Source organism: Lampetra planeri, chromosome 7 (assembly GCF_965212315.1).
Source record: "Lampetra planeri chromosome 7, kcLamPlan1.2.h2, whole genome shotgun sequence".
Taxonomy (NCBI): Eukaryota; Metazoa; Chordata; class Hyperoartia; order Petromyzontiformes; family Petromyzontidae; genus Lampetra; species Lampetra planeri.
The window spans coordinates 14,657,378-14,673,975 of NC_136113.1; the positions used below are offsets into that span (position 1 = coordinate 14,657,378).

Sequence of the window (16,598 nt, forward strand, 5' to 3'; positions counted from 1 at the left end):
CAAACAACGCGCGTTATGTCGAGTGATGCTGCGCTTGAAGAACACGTGGCGCCTTTCTGGTACAAATCTGCCACCCAAAGCGCCATTATATCATTACGCAGAAATAAAAAACGCCACCACCACAATTCTATACAGTTTAAAAGAAGAAAATTAAGAGCAAGTTTTGGATACAATTGTACTGATCTGTGCAGGCGCAAGTAATTGGCCATATGATCCAGGCGGCAGGTAGCCAGATGCACCGTGCATTAGCAGTCTCCTGAAAGCTCGAAGCCTCGGGCGCGTTTGAAGCGACGCCCTTTGTGAGCGCTGCGCGCTGCCAAGGTCAAAGGGAGGTCTGCCCGTGTCTCATTTCACGCGACCGTGAAAAACAAGAAAAAATGTAACGAAAAAAAAGTCCCATCGGATTGATACGACAGACAGACAGACAGCAAGCCTTTCTTTTCTCCCATTCTATTTTCTACGAGAAGGCGTAACAAGATTTAGTCGGTTTAGGACGGAGTGTGCGGTGTTTGTTTGTCATATGGGATTATTTGCACGATATGGGGGGCTGAACTATGATGATGATGATCTTGATTTGAAGCTTTCGTGACTGCAGGAATCCATATTTTTTGGTTCTTTCGGTAAAGTGACGTAGGTATTTATTTGTTTTATTTTTCTATCTACGTGACTTTACCGAAAGAACCAAAGAGTATGATGATGATGATGATGTTTATATGGGAATTATTTCAAAGGAAGATAAACAAAGTACCTTAACAAGACTGTATGGCAATCCGACCGCGTTTCATAAACTGCTTCCTTAAAGAAAGAAAAAAAAACGCGTTTATCTAACACTCGTGTTTTGTTCCTCCAGGTTCCAAGGATACGACTTGGTTAGTGTGTAAAATAAATGTTTACTTAATTAGACTCAAATTTCGATTTAAAGCTTTCGTGACTGCAGGGATTCATCTTCTTGGTTCTTTCGGTAAAGTCACGTAGAAGGGAAATAATAAAATAATAAAAATAAAACATAATAAAATAATTCTCACGACGTTTCGGCCACAACGCAAGCAGCCGTCCTCAGGTGAAGAACAGGTCTGTCGGAAAGACATTCAGACGCTGTCTTTCTGACAGACCTGTTCTTCACCTGAGGACGGCTGCTTGCGTTGTGGCCGAAACGTCGTGAGAATTATTTTATTATGTTTTATTTTTATTATTTTATTATTTCCCTTCTACTTGACTTTACCGAAAGAACCAAGAAGATTAATTAGACTCAATTAGATCGCGCGTGCTTACAAGACAGACACATTCCCGACCTGCAGGCAGCCTCAGTCACGGCTCAACGCGATTGTGATAAATAGGCAAACAACTGACTATTTATTTTTTTGAGCCGTTGCATTGATTTATTGGGTTCTGATGAATTATAACTTGGATTGGTTGACACGATTCTGTAAGAAAGAAAAAAACGCCTTTCTGCATGACAGAACCTGCGTGTTTTTTTTTATTGAATGTGTGTGTGTGGTGCGTTTCATTAAAATTAAACGAAATTCGTAGGCGGAGTTTGACTTCTTCTATTGAGGGATCGCTTTGTCCCTCACATTAGGAATCGCGGGTGCATACAGTTTATCAATTTTTAAAATCTTAATGGTAAACTCCGCCCAGGACGAAACTCCAAAGTCGAGCAGTGTAAAAACGCACAAAGACAAAGGCCCCCCCGGATAACTCGAAACATATATTTTTTCGGGGCAAGTGCTGTTAGCGCAAGTGCTGTTAGAATCTGGGTTTCCCAAACTCCACTCCTCGAGATCCAACACGCTGCGTCTCTCTCTCTCTCCGCGTTGACCAATTTACTCTGCATCCAACTACAAATTAACTCATTCCAGCGCGCCCGATAATTGTTAAACACGTGCCATGTGACACACACACAAAGACAAAGATCATCCGTATAAAATTTAATTTGAAGCTTTCGTGACTGCAGGAATTACTCTTTGGATCTTTCGGTAAAGCCACGTAGAAATAAAATAAATAATAGAATACGACGTTTCGATTGCAAAACAAGCAACCGTCATCAGGTGTGAATGCAAGCTCGGTGACAGACACACATACATACAGAGATAGACAAACACTATATGTGTGTCTCTCTCCAAGTTTGCATTCACACCTGATGACGGTTGCTTGTGCTGCGATCGAAACGTCGTATTCAATTTTTTTTTACCTCCGTATAGCCTTAGCAGACTGTAGGGGTAAGTGCTGTTAGCGAGCACCTATGAAGGCCGGAACGGTACACGAGGGGATGGGGTGGCCAGCACCACGCCCGACCGCCTTTGTCTCCCTAGTGGCGATGTTTATACACCGCACAAGATACTAATTTGAGGCTGAGTCGACCTAGGGGAAGCCCGGGTCCGGTTCAGATAATCGTCACTGGTGTTGGCCGTGAGCAGGAATTGAACCCGTGTCGCCGGGTTCATAGCGCAGCGCGCTAACCGCTACACTACCGCTCCCCACTAACTCACACTCACTCACACACTCACACACACACTCGCATGCACACAGACTGTAGACCACAACATTCACGCATCTATCGTCATGTACCTACGTTCCCCTCCAGGGGCCGATGCAAAAGACATCTCCACACATGACGATGTCAATCTGCGTGAATGTCAACCAGAGACGTGCATGAATTATATTTTGTTTCAACCACGGGCGCGTGAATGTATGTTACGGTGCACGATACATATTTTAGTTTTTGTAGCACGCTCAGAAAGCCCAACATCGTTCGGAACAACGCATTTCCATGAGCGCAGTTCGTAGCCAGTGAGTCGTTTCGAGAATTGTTGTTGGAAATTTGGTTTTAAGTAACAACAGCGCTTAATTTTATTTTACCAGTCATGGTTGGAGTTGGGGGGGGGGGTGCAAAACAAATAAAAGACCCATAGTGTTGTAATTCGCTTTTAAAATGAAGATTGACTGTTGGAGCTTTTCGTGGTATTAATATCACTAAGTGGTTTACACTGTGCTTTGGTTAATCCCGTCTGTAATCTGCAGCTGTATGCTAATTGCACGGCGAGGCGCAGCGTCGTCTGCTGCACGACGTGGAGCGGCGTGCGATGTCCGTGGTGTCGCGTTCAGCGGCGCTGCCACCCGAGTTCGACTACCGTTCACGGCCAACACCGGTGACGATTATCTGAACCGGTTCTGAGCCTCCCCTAGGTCGACTCGGCTTCAAATGAGTAAGCTGGTGCGGTGCGTGAACATCGTCACTGGGAAGACAAAGGCGGTCGGGCGTGGTGCTGGCCACCCGCCCCCCCCCCTCGTGTGCCGCGCCGGCCTTCATAGGTGCTGGTCGCTAACAGCACTTGCCCCAACAGTCTATTGAGGCTACACGGGGGGCTTTGTCTGATGGCCATTAAGCATAAGGGGAGGGGAGGGGGACCCTGTATGGTGAATGGTGATGATGGTGGTGGCGATGATGATGATAATGATTCTGTAATGGAATAAAACAACATAAACGTACTGAAGAATAGGAGAGACGTAAATCAGCCTTGTTAAATAGCCAGGGGACACAAAAAAAGAGAAGCAAACGTTTTCGTAAATGTGTAATGAATCATCTATAACAGACGCACTCTTTACACATACATTACCATGCACTGCCTCGTCCTTTAGAACTGCCGAGGATATGCGCTGAGATAAACTAAACGATTTAAAACAACACTTTGGTCACAATAGGCCATAAACAATTGATAACATGTCGTATAAGTGGTGCTCCGTTGGCCGAACGCGTTGGTTGTGTCGTGCAGAGATTTACTTTCACGTGAACATAACATGAGCAGTGGACCAGCGGGGCTGAAATGATGATGTAGAATTAAAAGACGAATTATGGACTGGCCGCACCTTTTTATTTTATTTTACCCAGACTTGTAAAACGACCACCAAAAAAATTCATTCCCCGAAAAAGCGGCCCATTATTTACCGTCTTGCTTCACCATTCGTGAATATACTTAAACGCTATTTTGCAAGGATAATGCATGCAGGCAATGTGCACAAATTACTAAATCATTTTTTTTACACTAAGCCGTGTGATCACATTCAACAAATCACCTTCCGTCTTGTATCTCCACGGTAAAAAACAGTACAATATCTTATAACCTATCCAGATGATCGGCCTTCCAGACTTTTTTTTAACCAGAAGCATTTTGTTCAAACACGCAAACTTTGCTTTGGCTTCGCCCTTCTGGACCTCATCAAGCAGCCGTACGCGCTCAACAAACACTGGGCCTGCTCCATCAGATGTCATTGGTAAACGTGACCCCGCCACAACATGTCGGGGGCTTTCTGGCGAATCCGTTGCTCCCGCTGCTTGATGATGGGAGCCCTTAATAACCACGCCGTGCGGGTCGTGGGGGCACATCGACCATACTTCGACACGCTGGTCAGTGGCGGGTCGGTCAATGCGGGGAGCGTAACAGCGGTAATAGTTATGCTGCATTGCCCTCTGCAAAAAAAAACAACAAGAACAACAACAACCTAGGAGCAAATTTCGATTTAAAGCTTTCGTGACTGCAGGGATTCATCTTCTTGGTTCTTTCGGTAAAGTCACGTAGAAGGGATATAATAAAATAAATTTTACATAATAAAATCATTCTCACGACGTTTCGGCCACAACGCAAGCATCCGTCCTCAGGTGAAGAACAGGTCTGGTGGTGTTCATTCAGACGCTGTCTTTCCGACAGACCTGTTCTTCACCTGAGAGGCGTCTGCTTGCGTTGTGGCCGAAACGTCGTGAAAATTATTTTATTATATGGTTTATTTTTATTATTTTATTATTTCCCTTCTACGTGACTTTACCGAAAAAACCAAGAAGATGAACCTAGGAGCAGTTGCAGCCTTGCCACATGTTTTAACGCACGAGTCCTTAACCGTCGAAAGAGCCTCTCCCAGGCTCGTCGCTGCCGAGCGGCTGAACTCTGGCGAGCTCGGACGCATTCCGTGCGAGCGATTTAGCCAAAGGTAAAACAAGAAACCACCACAACACCGTTGGTCTCTTCTACCAAGAGCCTCAACGAGCTGGCATAGTTGGAGCGCTGTGGGTAATTCGCGATGTAAAAATCACCGACAATTTACCGAGGTTTCATGCGTGCGTGCGTTCCCCTGTTGATTTCGGACCGCTCGCGGGGGATCGGGATCGCAATCGCTGCATGAATGGAACTATTAAGGGATTAGATGGGTATACGTCCTTGTGTACAGTACACAGAGCGGTAATCAACTTCTGTGTATCAACGGCTCCGACGACAAAACGCGCGCCGACTACCGTGAGACGCACAAAGACAAAGATCCCCCGTGTAGCCTTAACACACTGTTGGGGCAAGTGCTGTTAACGAGCACCTATGAATGCCGGCACGGTACACGAGGGGGTGGGTGGCCAGCACCACGCCCGACCGCCTTTGTCTCCCCAGTGGCTATGTTTACACACCATACCGGGTACTCGTTTGAGGCTGAGTAGACCTAGGCGAGGCCCAGGACCGGTTCAGAAAATCATCACCGGTGTTGGCCGTGAGCGGGAATCGAACTCGGGTTGCCGGGTTCGTAGTGCAGCGCGCTAACCACTCCACCACCGCTCCCCACTGTGAAACGCGCACGCACACACACGCGGGCACATTCACGCGATTGGTTGTTGTTGTTGTTGTTAAAATTCCACCTTTAACAACCCGGAGTCTATAATGTGTGGCATTGGCGTCTTCGCTGGTGGTGGTAGGGGGGGATAAAATGTCGCGCGTGAGTCCCATGGCTATTGTTATTATTGCACAAGAGAGTCCTGCATTGAGGTTCTTTGGCCACTTCCGATCGTGAGTGAAAAATTGCAAGAAAGCGGAATTCTCGAGAGGGCGGAAGCTTGACCACGCACGCATACAAGGGGTTAACACTCAAAGCCCCGCACAGCGGAGATTCCTGAATCCACATCCATTAATGTACTGTCACGTGTAGGCTATCTTGTAGCTCAAGCCTATAACACCTGATATCGCCAGGAGGTCTTTCATCCAAGTCATGATTACGATCAAGCCCACTTAGCTTCCATCATCCGATGGGTGTATAGGTGTTAAAGGCGCAGCGCTGCAATGGCATTCTCACGGCACTGCCAGCAGGAGGGCCTCCGCTCGAGGGAGCTCTGGAGAGCCCCTCTCAGGAGTGTTTTGTCCTACTCTTCCAAGCTGGCCAGACGTCTTAAAAGAGGTGGAAGAATCCGCACTTGACGTCACCGTACGCGACCTGCCGATCGACCACAGGATTTCAAGTTTAACAGCGCTAACCGTTACACCACGGTAGCAATCCTAACGGGTGTGTATTATTCAGGAGGGGTAAGTTGGCCATCGTATAGGCATAACATTTTCACAATGATAACATCATCATCAGTGCCTCGAGACCTCAACAACGTCACCCCGCTGCTGTATCAAAGTCCCCGATGCCCCCTTCTGGGATCGTGCTGCTGTCACCATCCTGGAATCTAACCCAGAACCCGAAGAACGCTGGCGAAGGGAGTGGAGCGACGCGGACGTTCAGAATAAACACCTCCTCATTCGAGAGTCAAACATCATCGGCCTTGACATTCCCCCTCTGGTGGTGGAACCCCGGGTCGTATCAGAACATTAAGAAGCAGATGCGCACATCTCCTTCATAAAATTTTAATTAAAGACAAAAGCCACGGTGCGATTGTGGCCATGCAACCTAAACTATGGACCGTATAGAAAACGCCACTGTAGTCTGAGCTCCTTCAATGTTTGAACAGCAAAAACTACACGAACTCTATCCTGAAAGCCCTCTCGTCGCGGCTAACAGACCTCCAAATCGCCATTTAGCTCATGAACTTATTGCCACACACGCAAAACATTGTTTTTTTCTCTCGACAAGCCAGCACCGGCGAACACGAACAGCGCTCGAGCACAATGACTCGTGAGAGAATCTCTCGCTCCCTCCCTCCTCCCTCGCCACACCCTGCCTGCCTGCCGGTGATGTGGGTGCGTGCGTGCGGGGAGGGAGGGAGGGAGCGGTGCGGTGGATTAGCGGCGCGGCCGCAGCGGAGCCCCGGGCTGCTCACACAAAGCGGCGAGCACGCGGACAGCTCCGGTGCTGAATTCGGCGTGACGGGAGGCGCGTGGCAAGCGAGTGAACGAGCGAGGGGGGACGTTGCACTCCAGCCGTACTGACATATTGCGCAGAAGTAATAAGTTGGTTGCTTCAAGTGACGACGACGATGATGATGATGATGGTGATAATAATTCTACTTATAAAAAATAAAAACAAAACCCACCCCACGTGTGCGCCACTGGACTACGCAGGGAAATGGGCAAACATTCCGTGAGTGATGCGTACAACTGTATGGTGGAATAATGCGCGTTTATTTCACGACTTAATAGTGATTTGCGAGGCGTGGCCCCCAGCGCGAGTGTGGATTGGAATACGACCATCAATCTCGCCAGCCAGTGAGGCTCAGTAGCGTCGTTCTATCTACGCCGCCCGTCCGTCTTGGGATTCGGCGCGGAATAAATTGCTGTAAATAAATTGCAGGCGCACCGCGAATAAGAAGCCAGGTCATTTAGGATAGACGGAAGGCATTTACTATTAACTGTATACACGCCCCGCCCGCTCATACCCAAATTTGACATCTGCTCCACCCATGCAGCTTAGGCTCATTGTCCTCATTGGCTGTTGCCTTGCTACCATCTGTGACGGTGGTCAGACAAAGACAAGCATTCTCATATAAGAGGTGATGAGCACGAGAGATGCTACTACACAGAGGGACTCGAGCCTCTGCTCCCCTCCCCACGCGTTGCTACAGCGTCACCTGCATGCCCCCAAAGTGCTTGGGCTAAACCCGCAGAGTGTTGCATACTGCGAAGCGATTTTCTTTGGGGGGGGAGGGGGGGCGGGGTGGAAGGGTGCAGCAGTGCCTTAATTTACCCTTAGCGGTGCCTTGCACAAACCACGTCGCCAAGATGCCGAAAGGATTTTTAGTGAAGAGGAGCAAGAGGTCCAGTGCCATGTCTTACCGGCCCCGTGCCGGTGAAGACAATGGCTTGAGCCCTGTAATGTGGCTTTCCCCGCCAGACAGCACCTACCCGGTGAACCTGGGCACCACCTGCACGGCCGTGTCCCCTCTGCCCTCCAGCTACCCACCGCCGTGCTCTTCCGCCTTCTCTGGCCGTGACCAGGAGCCATCTGTGGGGTTTGGCAGCCCGGACTCTGGCTATGCCTCTTACAGTCCCACCAGGGCCGTGAGCCGAGAGGACGCGGTGTTGGGTTCGCCAGCGTCGGCTGCGCCCTATCCCGGCCAAAGCGTCTTTCCTAGCCTCGAGCAGATGCTGCTGGCCGCGCCTTCGGCTCTGCAGCCAAGCAACGTGGAGCTGAAACCGAGGTCGGGCCTCCCGAGCAGCTCACCCACGGCGGGTGCCAAGCGGCCCTCGCCCGAACCCGCCGAGCGCAAAAGTAGCAAAGTGGCCGCAAAAAAGCCCAAGGCGGCGCGCAGGTTAATCTTCGAGGACAACGTGACCATCTCGCCCGTGCTGGGGCTGCGGATCAAGGAGGAGCCCGTGGACGCGAAGCCCAGGTCCTCCCGGCCCATGGGGGGAGGGTACGTGTGCCAGCTGTGCAAGGAGGAGTACGGGGACCCGTTCGCGCTGGCGCAGCACCGGTGCTCGCGCATCGTTCGAGTCGAGTACCGCTGCCCCGAGTGCGACAAAGTGTTCAGCTGCCCGGCCAACCTGGCTTCCCACCGGCGCTGGCACAAGCCGCGCCCCAGCCCAGCGAGCGCCACGCCGGGGGGCAAAGCGGACGCGGAGGTGCCGACTGCGGGGGCCACCACCACCACCGCCACCGCTGCCGCTGCTGCTGCTGCCGCCGGTGCTGCTCACAGCGACGGCTCAAGCGACCGGGAGATGCCGAGTCGCGCATCCACGCCCTCGGAAGCCGGCTCCGAGGACGGGCCCTACGAGTGCCCGCGCTGCAGCAAGAAGTTCCGGCGGCGCGCCTACCTGCGCAAGCACCTGCAGAGCGTGCACGAGGCGGCCGTGGTCGAGGCGGTCACCTCGTCGTTCCCTTGCCAGCTGTGCGACGAGGTGTTCCCGGTCCCCGAGGGCCGCGAGCAGCACCTGCTGGAGCACGGGTTGCCTCGGAGCGGCGGTGTCGGCAGCGGTGGTGGCGGTGGCATTGCCTCGGCGTTCACCGCGCAGGCGGCTTACGTCTTGGACAGAGATGGTGCGACTGAGCAGCGGCTGGCCCTCCACCCACGGGACCTCTTCCCTTGCAAGTTCTGCCCCGCGACATTCTACAGCTCCCCGGGACTCACGCGCCACATCAACAAGTGCCACCCATCTGAGAACCGCCAGGTGATATTGTTGCACATGCCCCTGCAGCCGACTTGCTAGGCGAAAAAAAAAAGGAAAATTCGTCGGAGCGCTTGTTACGTGCCTTGTCGATTTAAAAGAGAGGGGAAAAAAACGTCGTAGAAAGCCTTCGTCGAGACTGAATGTTCACAACGAGAAGAGTTGTTGGGGACACCGCTGACTGACCTCCGCTCAATTAAACTCTCTGCTTGAAGCGCCGAAGGGTAATGGGAGCATTCACGGTACTTCACAAGGTTACTCAGCTTTTTTTTCCCTCCCGTAGCGATTAGGATGCAGTTATAGCACGAAGCTTTTGTAACACTGTCGCCTTAGCATATAGAAAAGCCAAATGTAGGTTACGGGAGCTCTTCACGATATTACTTTTCGTGGCTTTATCGATGTGTGTAAATATTTGGTGAGAACCGCTTTTTTGCTATTTATCTGAGAGAGGATTAAATTAAGCGTAGTAACTGTATTTTATTAAAACAAATATTTTGTAATGTACTTTTCTATAGATGTGCTTAAATATAAAGTAGAATGTACTATTTTTGCAGCTTCGTACAAGTAGGGAAATAAAGTTTTATCTATCATGTTTAGGAAATATCGTGTGCAAATCGTTGCAACTTGGCACAGGCCCACGACTTTGTACGCCGAATGGCTATTTACTTATTGCAATTCACGATTAGAGGCCCTATTTTTAAAACGCAGTTTTGCTACTGTTTTTTGTGTACTAGATATTCTAGCCTTCCAAAGTGTACATGAAATGTCACCGCTTAATTACGTAAGTAATTGTACTCTTGTTTTACAAGTTTTATCGCGGAAAGCAATGTCTGTTTTTGAGACCCGTTTGTATAGATTTCGATTCAATAAATTCCTGTCCTGTTGCCGTGTCTCACCGCAGATTTCATTCGCACTGCAAACATGACTCCCAACAACACACACATACTACGTACGTGTTTAAAGCGTCAGCATTTACACTTTGGCATTCATCTATGAAGGGAAATTCAATTGATGGCCTGAAGTACAAAGTTAAGATTTTCTTTATTTACAAATAGTTTACAAACAGCAGGTTACCTCTGCACGGACTCTCCGTTTAGAGAGCGCATCCTCTCTTCCTCCTGCCACTCATCCTTCCCCCCTTCAAAGGTGAACCCCCAAACTGTGCAGCCTCCACCACACCTCGCTTCCCCGAGAGGGAGGGAGGGAAGGATGGTAGAGCGAGAGGGCTGATGGGGAGACGCAGCGAGACGGGGGAAGCGCTAGATTTTTGGTTGGAACGAGATTTGATTTAATGCTATTACGTAAAAGGAGAATATCTGCACGTGAGCGGAGAGCGAACGCAGAAAAGTTTAAGTTGTAGCCCTTTTGACAATCCATGCTGAAGGGCTTTCCACGGCGCGTCGTGGAGGGGATTTCACTATATTTCACCACAACGGTCTTTGCAGGTTGGTGATAGGGGGCCCTGGGGGAGGAGGGGAGGGAAAGAGAAGCACCGGTTCGGATATCACTCTCCACCGATGATAGCCGTGGCCAGTAATTGAAGGTCACGTGGTTCGTATAGCGTGGTGCAGTAACCTTTCCACCACCAACCACCAAAACAGGGTACATTTTGAAATGACATCGAAGAACGTGAACGTGATCAAATGTTGGAAGTTAATTACGGTGTTATGTCGACATTTTTGTTGTTAAACTCATTACAAAAAAGGGACTGCTTGCCCATATAGATCTCAGAATGAGAATATTTGTTCCTATATGTCCTGGCAAATATATTAAAAGAGTAAGCTAACATGCCCCCCCCCCCGCCCCTCCCAACAAAAAGGCTTTACGTCATTTGCTTGAGATTAAAAAGCACCAGATGGCCTGGGATTTCACCGTTTGTGGAAACGGGCACGGGACTCGCACGATGTCCTCGCAGTGGGCGCAAAGGGCTGATCGAACACGACAAAAACCGCGCAACCTCCACCGCCCACTGAATTCTTTACCGCGAGAGAGGGCAAAGCCAGATATCGGCGCAAACTAGTTTTGCGTTCAGTGCCGCATGCATGCAGATGAACAAAGCGAAACTCGCAATACAACAAACAAAAACGTGGACGCAATACGTGAAACAAAAAATAAATCTACAGCAATTTTGTTCCTAAGCTTTAAATACCCCAAGTCTCGGCGGGGGGAGCAGGCATATGGTCGGGTCTCATATTTCAAACTCGATTAACATGACCACATAAGCCCACTGATGCGATGTTTTCTGTGCTGTACAGTTTGACAATTTTTGACTGGCATATAAAACCAAATCATGAGAGAGCAAAGCAAATTATGGCAGTATGAGACATTGGCAGAGCGATATGAAAATAGGAACTTGCAGATTAACTATTTCGTCTGGCAATCAGTATGGACTGGTTTAGGCACCATAAAAAAAGGTAATTACTCTGTCTCCACAAATATTACGTTCCACACGACGCACCAAGTTGTACACAAAACCAGCGTCGTTAAGTTTGAAATAAAACAGTTTTAATACACGTGACGGAAGTGTATGTTTGTTCTCCTTCCGTGGCTACTGCAGAGAAGTAATTGTAAAATTACATCGAGGATGGCCAAATGACACCATAAAGAAACAGACTCTATCCCAGAAATCTGACTCACACACAGACCAAGGACTCACAGTAACGCTTGTCATGTGACCAAGTTGGTTTTTTATTGCATTTCAGATACTTCATATTTATTAGAAAACATACTGTGCGTAAATCCTTCTGCAGAGCTTGCACACAGTTTTAGGTATCTTAACAATGAAGACATTTGTTAATTGAAACACAGTCTGCTCATTTGCTTTAGTGTACGGAGAGTAGCTGATATTCTGGTATATCACACAACATAATCTACTATCGGAAGGAAATAAATATTGCGAATAAAGAAAAGTTAATTCGTTTCAAAAGTGCACATTCCATTATTTTTACCCCTAATTAGACACATTCTGTACGGACAATGCAAATACGGACAAGGTGTCGCAAGGACCACAAGACACAGGGCCTTGCATGTGACAGCTTGAGCGGTGGTGAATGGTTCACATGTTTGGGATGAATGATTATTGGTTTTAATCTTTAATTTACTTCTCGCCGACTCCGTAACCCAACGAAAGTGACACGTGATATGCCCAGTCACACATTGCTTTAGTACTAGAGATATATATAAGGCAAAAAAGCGATTCGGGTGATTTGATAAAACTGACGAGCGAAACAAAAGACTGCTTGCAGCTATAAAGGACCAGCCTTAAGAGTGCCATTGTCCATGGTGCTGAACAACATACCCCAGCGCAACTATCAAACGCTGCATACACAGTGTGCACTGACTAGAGACAATCACGAAGATGGGTTATACCGACACATTATAAATATGATGTAATTGCCAACTTTGAATGAGTATGCATTATTAATTACGCTTTAGTGGTTTGTTTACCATAAAATAATTTACTCTTAAAAAAGGCAATATATGCTTAGCTTTGGTACGAATTATTTTAATAAAAGTAAAAAATAAAGGAAGACTGCTGGAATGTACATCTTACAATCAACGGAAATTCGGAAAGGAAATCTCTCGCAGAAGAATAAAAATAACGCACCAAAATTACTTCATGTGTTTAATCATTCAGAAACGGAAGCTAACGCGCACGCAAAACAACAAACGAGCCCCTGAGGGGGCCCCCTCCTCCCCCCCCCACCGCTCCCTTCAGCACTGCAAACCTGCCGCGCACAGACCAGACGGAAACGCAAGAGGGGGAGAGCCGGCCACGCCAGTTGTGCGGGCACCAGCGGCCGTGGGCGTCGTGCCGGCTAGCGGTGGAGGGTCGTCAGGACTTCCCGACCGCGCCCGTGATGCGGCGCAGCCTGCCCGTGCGTCGGTGCTTGCCGAAGGGCTGCGCGTGGGCCTGCTTGGAGACGCTTTCGGCGCAGTCTGCCTCCTCAGCGGGGCTGTCCACCTCTCGGCTGGTGTCGTGCTCGTTCGCTGCAAGGCACGCGAGCGAGCGAGCGCGCAAACGCACGAGAAGAGCGGTCCAGGTGTTAATAATCTCGTACGTACAGTGCTGGCGACAGTGAGGTTCGCGCTTACACAGAGTAAAAATGCAACGTAATTAATACTATAGTTACAACTGCTGGCTGCTTTTGGCATGTACGGTGAACACACAGATGCTGCTGCTTTGGTTTGCGCCCACTGGAAGCACTTGGATCAACAATGCCACGGCCGGCGCTACGGCACTGCACAAATAGGGGACCGACAAGCCAAAACAGAATTCGATATCAGGCCACGAGACCAAATTTTCTGACAATACCACAAGATTAGTGAAGTCAAGGCGGTAATGTATTATGGATATTCGTTATACATTTTTAATGGCCACAAACAAATGAAGCCTGCTTTCAAAGGCTAGCGGTTAGATAATTACAAGCTTCTGCGGCCGCTTTCTTCTTTGCCGTTCATTTATAAACTACCGCGAATTAATCGAACATCTAGGGCGCAAGAATAATTTACGCAAGCATTATGTAATTTTAAGCAGCTTTTAATGAGCGTCTCCGAGTGGCCCTCCGCGGAGAAAGAGCGGTTGAAAGGCGAGGTGCCCGAGGTACGACGATCGCACCAAGCAGCAGGTGTGAGCGCGTCAACGGCATCAACGGCATCAACGGAGGCATTCGGGGCACAATGCCTGGCAACCAGCAGCTCCTCGCTTCGCGGCGTCGTCCAGCCGAGCGAGCATTATCGACCGCTCATCTCAAGATACTTTCACGGACGCGGCTCTCTCGGAGCGCCTCCTCCAAGCGCCGGCGCGCAGAGGTTGTTCTTAGTTTGCGCAACCTCTTCTTCCAAGTTTCCCTTTTAGTTTTCTTTAATTCCCCCCCACCCCCCATCCCCACGAAGGTTTATTTTGTTGGGGTTGCGGTGAATCGTATTAGTAAAAAAAAAACCGAAGAAAGCTTTAATTAGTGACCAATCGGGTTAGTGCAGCTGAAAACAAGGAAGGGGGAAAGTGCTCCGTGTGGTGCTGGTTAAAAATAACAAAAAGCTGGAACAAAAGCCGGTTAAGGACAGGAGAGCTTGGCAGTGTGTGGCCCTTCGCGAGCACCTCGGCCCCCTTCTCTTACCTTTGTTTCTGCTTGGGAGAAAGGCGTTATGAAAAATGATCTGGGAAAAATCAAAATTTTAACGTAAAACAAATACAGCTACAAATCGCACCCGAGTGACAGCGGCAGCGCCCAGTCACAAGGGTGGTGAGCGACTCCCGCACGAGGCAAGCGCCGCGACGAGGGCAAGACCGGGGAGACGACGCAAATCGCACCGCTTGAGACGCCCACCTGTCGCCGGCACCTCGCATTGGCCGCGGCACACGCTGTCGTCTCAGGCAAAACCGCGTGAGTTTTTTATTCCAGCACAAGAGTAACGACAACAGGAAGGACTGCGTCACCGCACCTAAACGACGCAACGCACAAATGCGTGCTGCTGAACGTCACGCCCCTTTTTTTTTTAAGACGCAAAAGCTTAACGGTAAAGTGATTTTTGTTTTTACATGCGAGAACGTTACATCGGTAGGTGACTGTTGACGAATTCATTTTGCGAACAATAAATAAATCGAATTAATCGTAACCTTGCGGGCTGGGGGAGGGCAAAAAACCTCAGCGCTTGGCTAGAAGAATGTTGCAACAGGCGATCTTTGCGGCTCATTTTAATCCCACAGGTCAGCTCCTTACGATGACAGGTTAACCAGGGTTCTCTCTTTTTTTTTAAAGCTTTCGTGACTGCAGGGATTCATCTTCAGACTCTGTCGCCTCGACGGACCTGGTTTTCACCTGAGGACGGCTGGTTGCGTTGTGGCCCAAACGTCGTGAGAATAATTTTATTATGTTTTATTTTTATTATTTTATTACTTCCCTTCTACGTGACTTTACCGAAAGAACCAAGAAGACAGGGTTCTCTCGTTTACTTTGGACAAAATCAGAGAATTCGAAACATGATCAGAGATGAAATGTAATCAATTTCTATATGTTCATGAACAATTAGTAATGATTTGTGGATTCTTGCAGTAAAAACAAAGAAAGACAAGACACAACCATCTCAAAATTTCCACTCAACCCACTGCATCCCATGATTAGTCATCCACGCTGTAAACCAGCCAATATAAACCTCAATCAAAATCAGAGAGAGGGACTCCGCATTATAGCACGCTCGTGTGAACTTCAGTGACTGAAAAGACACAAGATCCCAAAAATTACAGCCCTTGGACGTCTAATTCATCTCTTCGCTGGCAAATAATGTGCATCACAAGATATACCAGTGATTCTATCCTTCAACCACCTGCAAAAATTACTTATGGTAAAAAAAAAGTGCCATTCTCTTATCGCAATGCCAAAGACCTCGTGATGATATTTAACAATGTTTAAACTTAAATGCATTACATTTATTCACAACTTACTGTGATAAATTATGATAGCTTTGAAAATTAAATTTGACGTCTTCAACAAACCCAGTTTTCACGAATCCAATTTCATATTTTTTTCTCTCTCTGAACTTGCAGTAAAAAAAAAGTTTTTATTGAATAGTTTTCATTACGATGTCTCTCCTGACAGATCACTGGCATTTCCGCTGGTAGCGCCAGAGGGAAATGAACGACGCCACGCTAGGTCCCCGCCACTCTCATCACCGCTGCTGGCCACGCTGCTGCCATGGAGAATCGGACATAGTGGGGGGGGGGGGGGGCATAGCGATTCATTTTTCCTCTCCATTTTGTCATCCCGTTTGCATCATTTCTTTATTGTTTTGTCTCGATGTACATTTGTTTGTTAGCCCCATCAAGATAAATGTAACATGTGGATATCTTGATTTGAAGCTTTCTTGCCTGCAGGAATCCATACTCTTTGGTTCTTTCAGTAAAATCATCAGGTGGGAAAGCTGATGATGGATGCTTGTGTTGCGCCCGAAACGTCGTGATTTATTGTATTTTATACCTACGTGACTTTACCGAAAGAACCAAAGAGTACGTGGATATAATTTGTGTACAAAAACACTAACAAAAACGCCGTCTAGTACTACACACATGATCTCATGCCTTTACGGTGAACCTCAAAAGGCAAAAGGGCAGCGCTGCAACTGCTTGCTCACAACATTGCTACAAGGAAGGGCCTCCACTAGAAGAAGCTGAAGAGACCCACCCCCCCCTCTGGAGGGTATTTGGCCTACTCTTTCAACGCTGACCACGCATCTTAGAAGAGGGGCACC

General features: G+C 48.4%; 2 protein-coding genes across 12 annotated transcripts in view; one reads left to right on the top strand and one right to left on the bottom strand.

Moving 5' to 3' along the window:
• Positions 1-7,904: 7,904 nt before the first annotated feature.
• Positions 7,905-10,234, top strand: LOC144720168 (insulinoma-associated protein 1a-like). The gene has a single exon (XM_078596674.1). It carries the CDS (start codon positions 7,965-7,967, stop codon positions 9,390-9,392), a length of 1,428 nt encoding a protein of 475 aa, XP_078452800.1. The 5' UTR covers positions 7,905-7,964; the 3' UTR covers positions 9,393-10,234.
• A 1,780-nt stretch (positions 10,235-12,014) lies between these two features.
• LOC144720052 (ral GTPase-activating protein subunit alpha-1-like) overlaps positions 12,015-16,598 on the bottom strand; it is a 142,649-nt gene continuing 138,065 nt past the window's right edge. For 10 of the 11 annotated variants that reach the window (XM_078596501.1, XM_078596497.1, XM_078596502.1 and 7 more), the window contains one exon: positions 12,015-13,340. In XM_078596501.1, the coding sequence (XP_078452627.1) occupies positions 13,186-13,340 (155 nt within the window). In that variant the 3' untranslated portion in view covers positions 12,015-13,185. Of the gene's footprint in view, positions 13,341-14,470; positions 14,511-16,598 lie in introns of all 11 variants that reach the window. The other variant, XM_078596498.1, reaches the window with a different exon arrangement.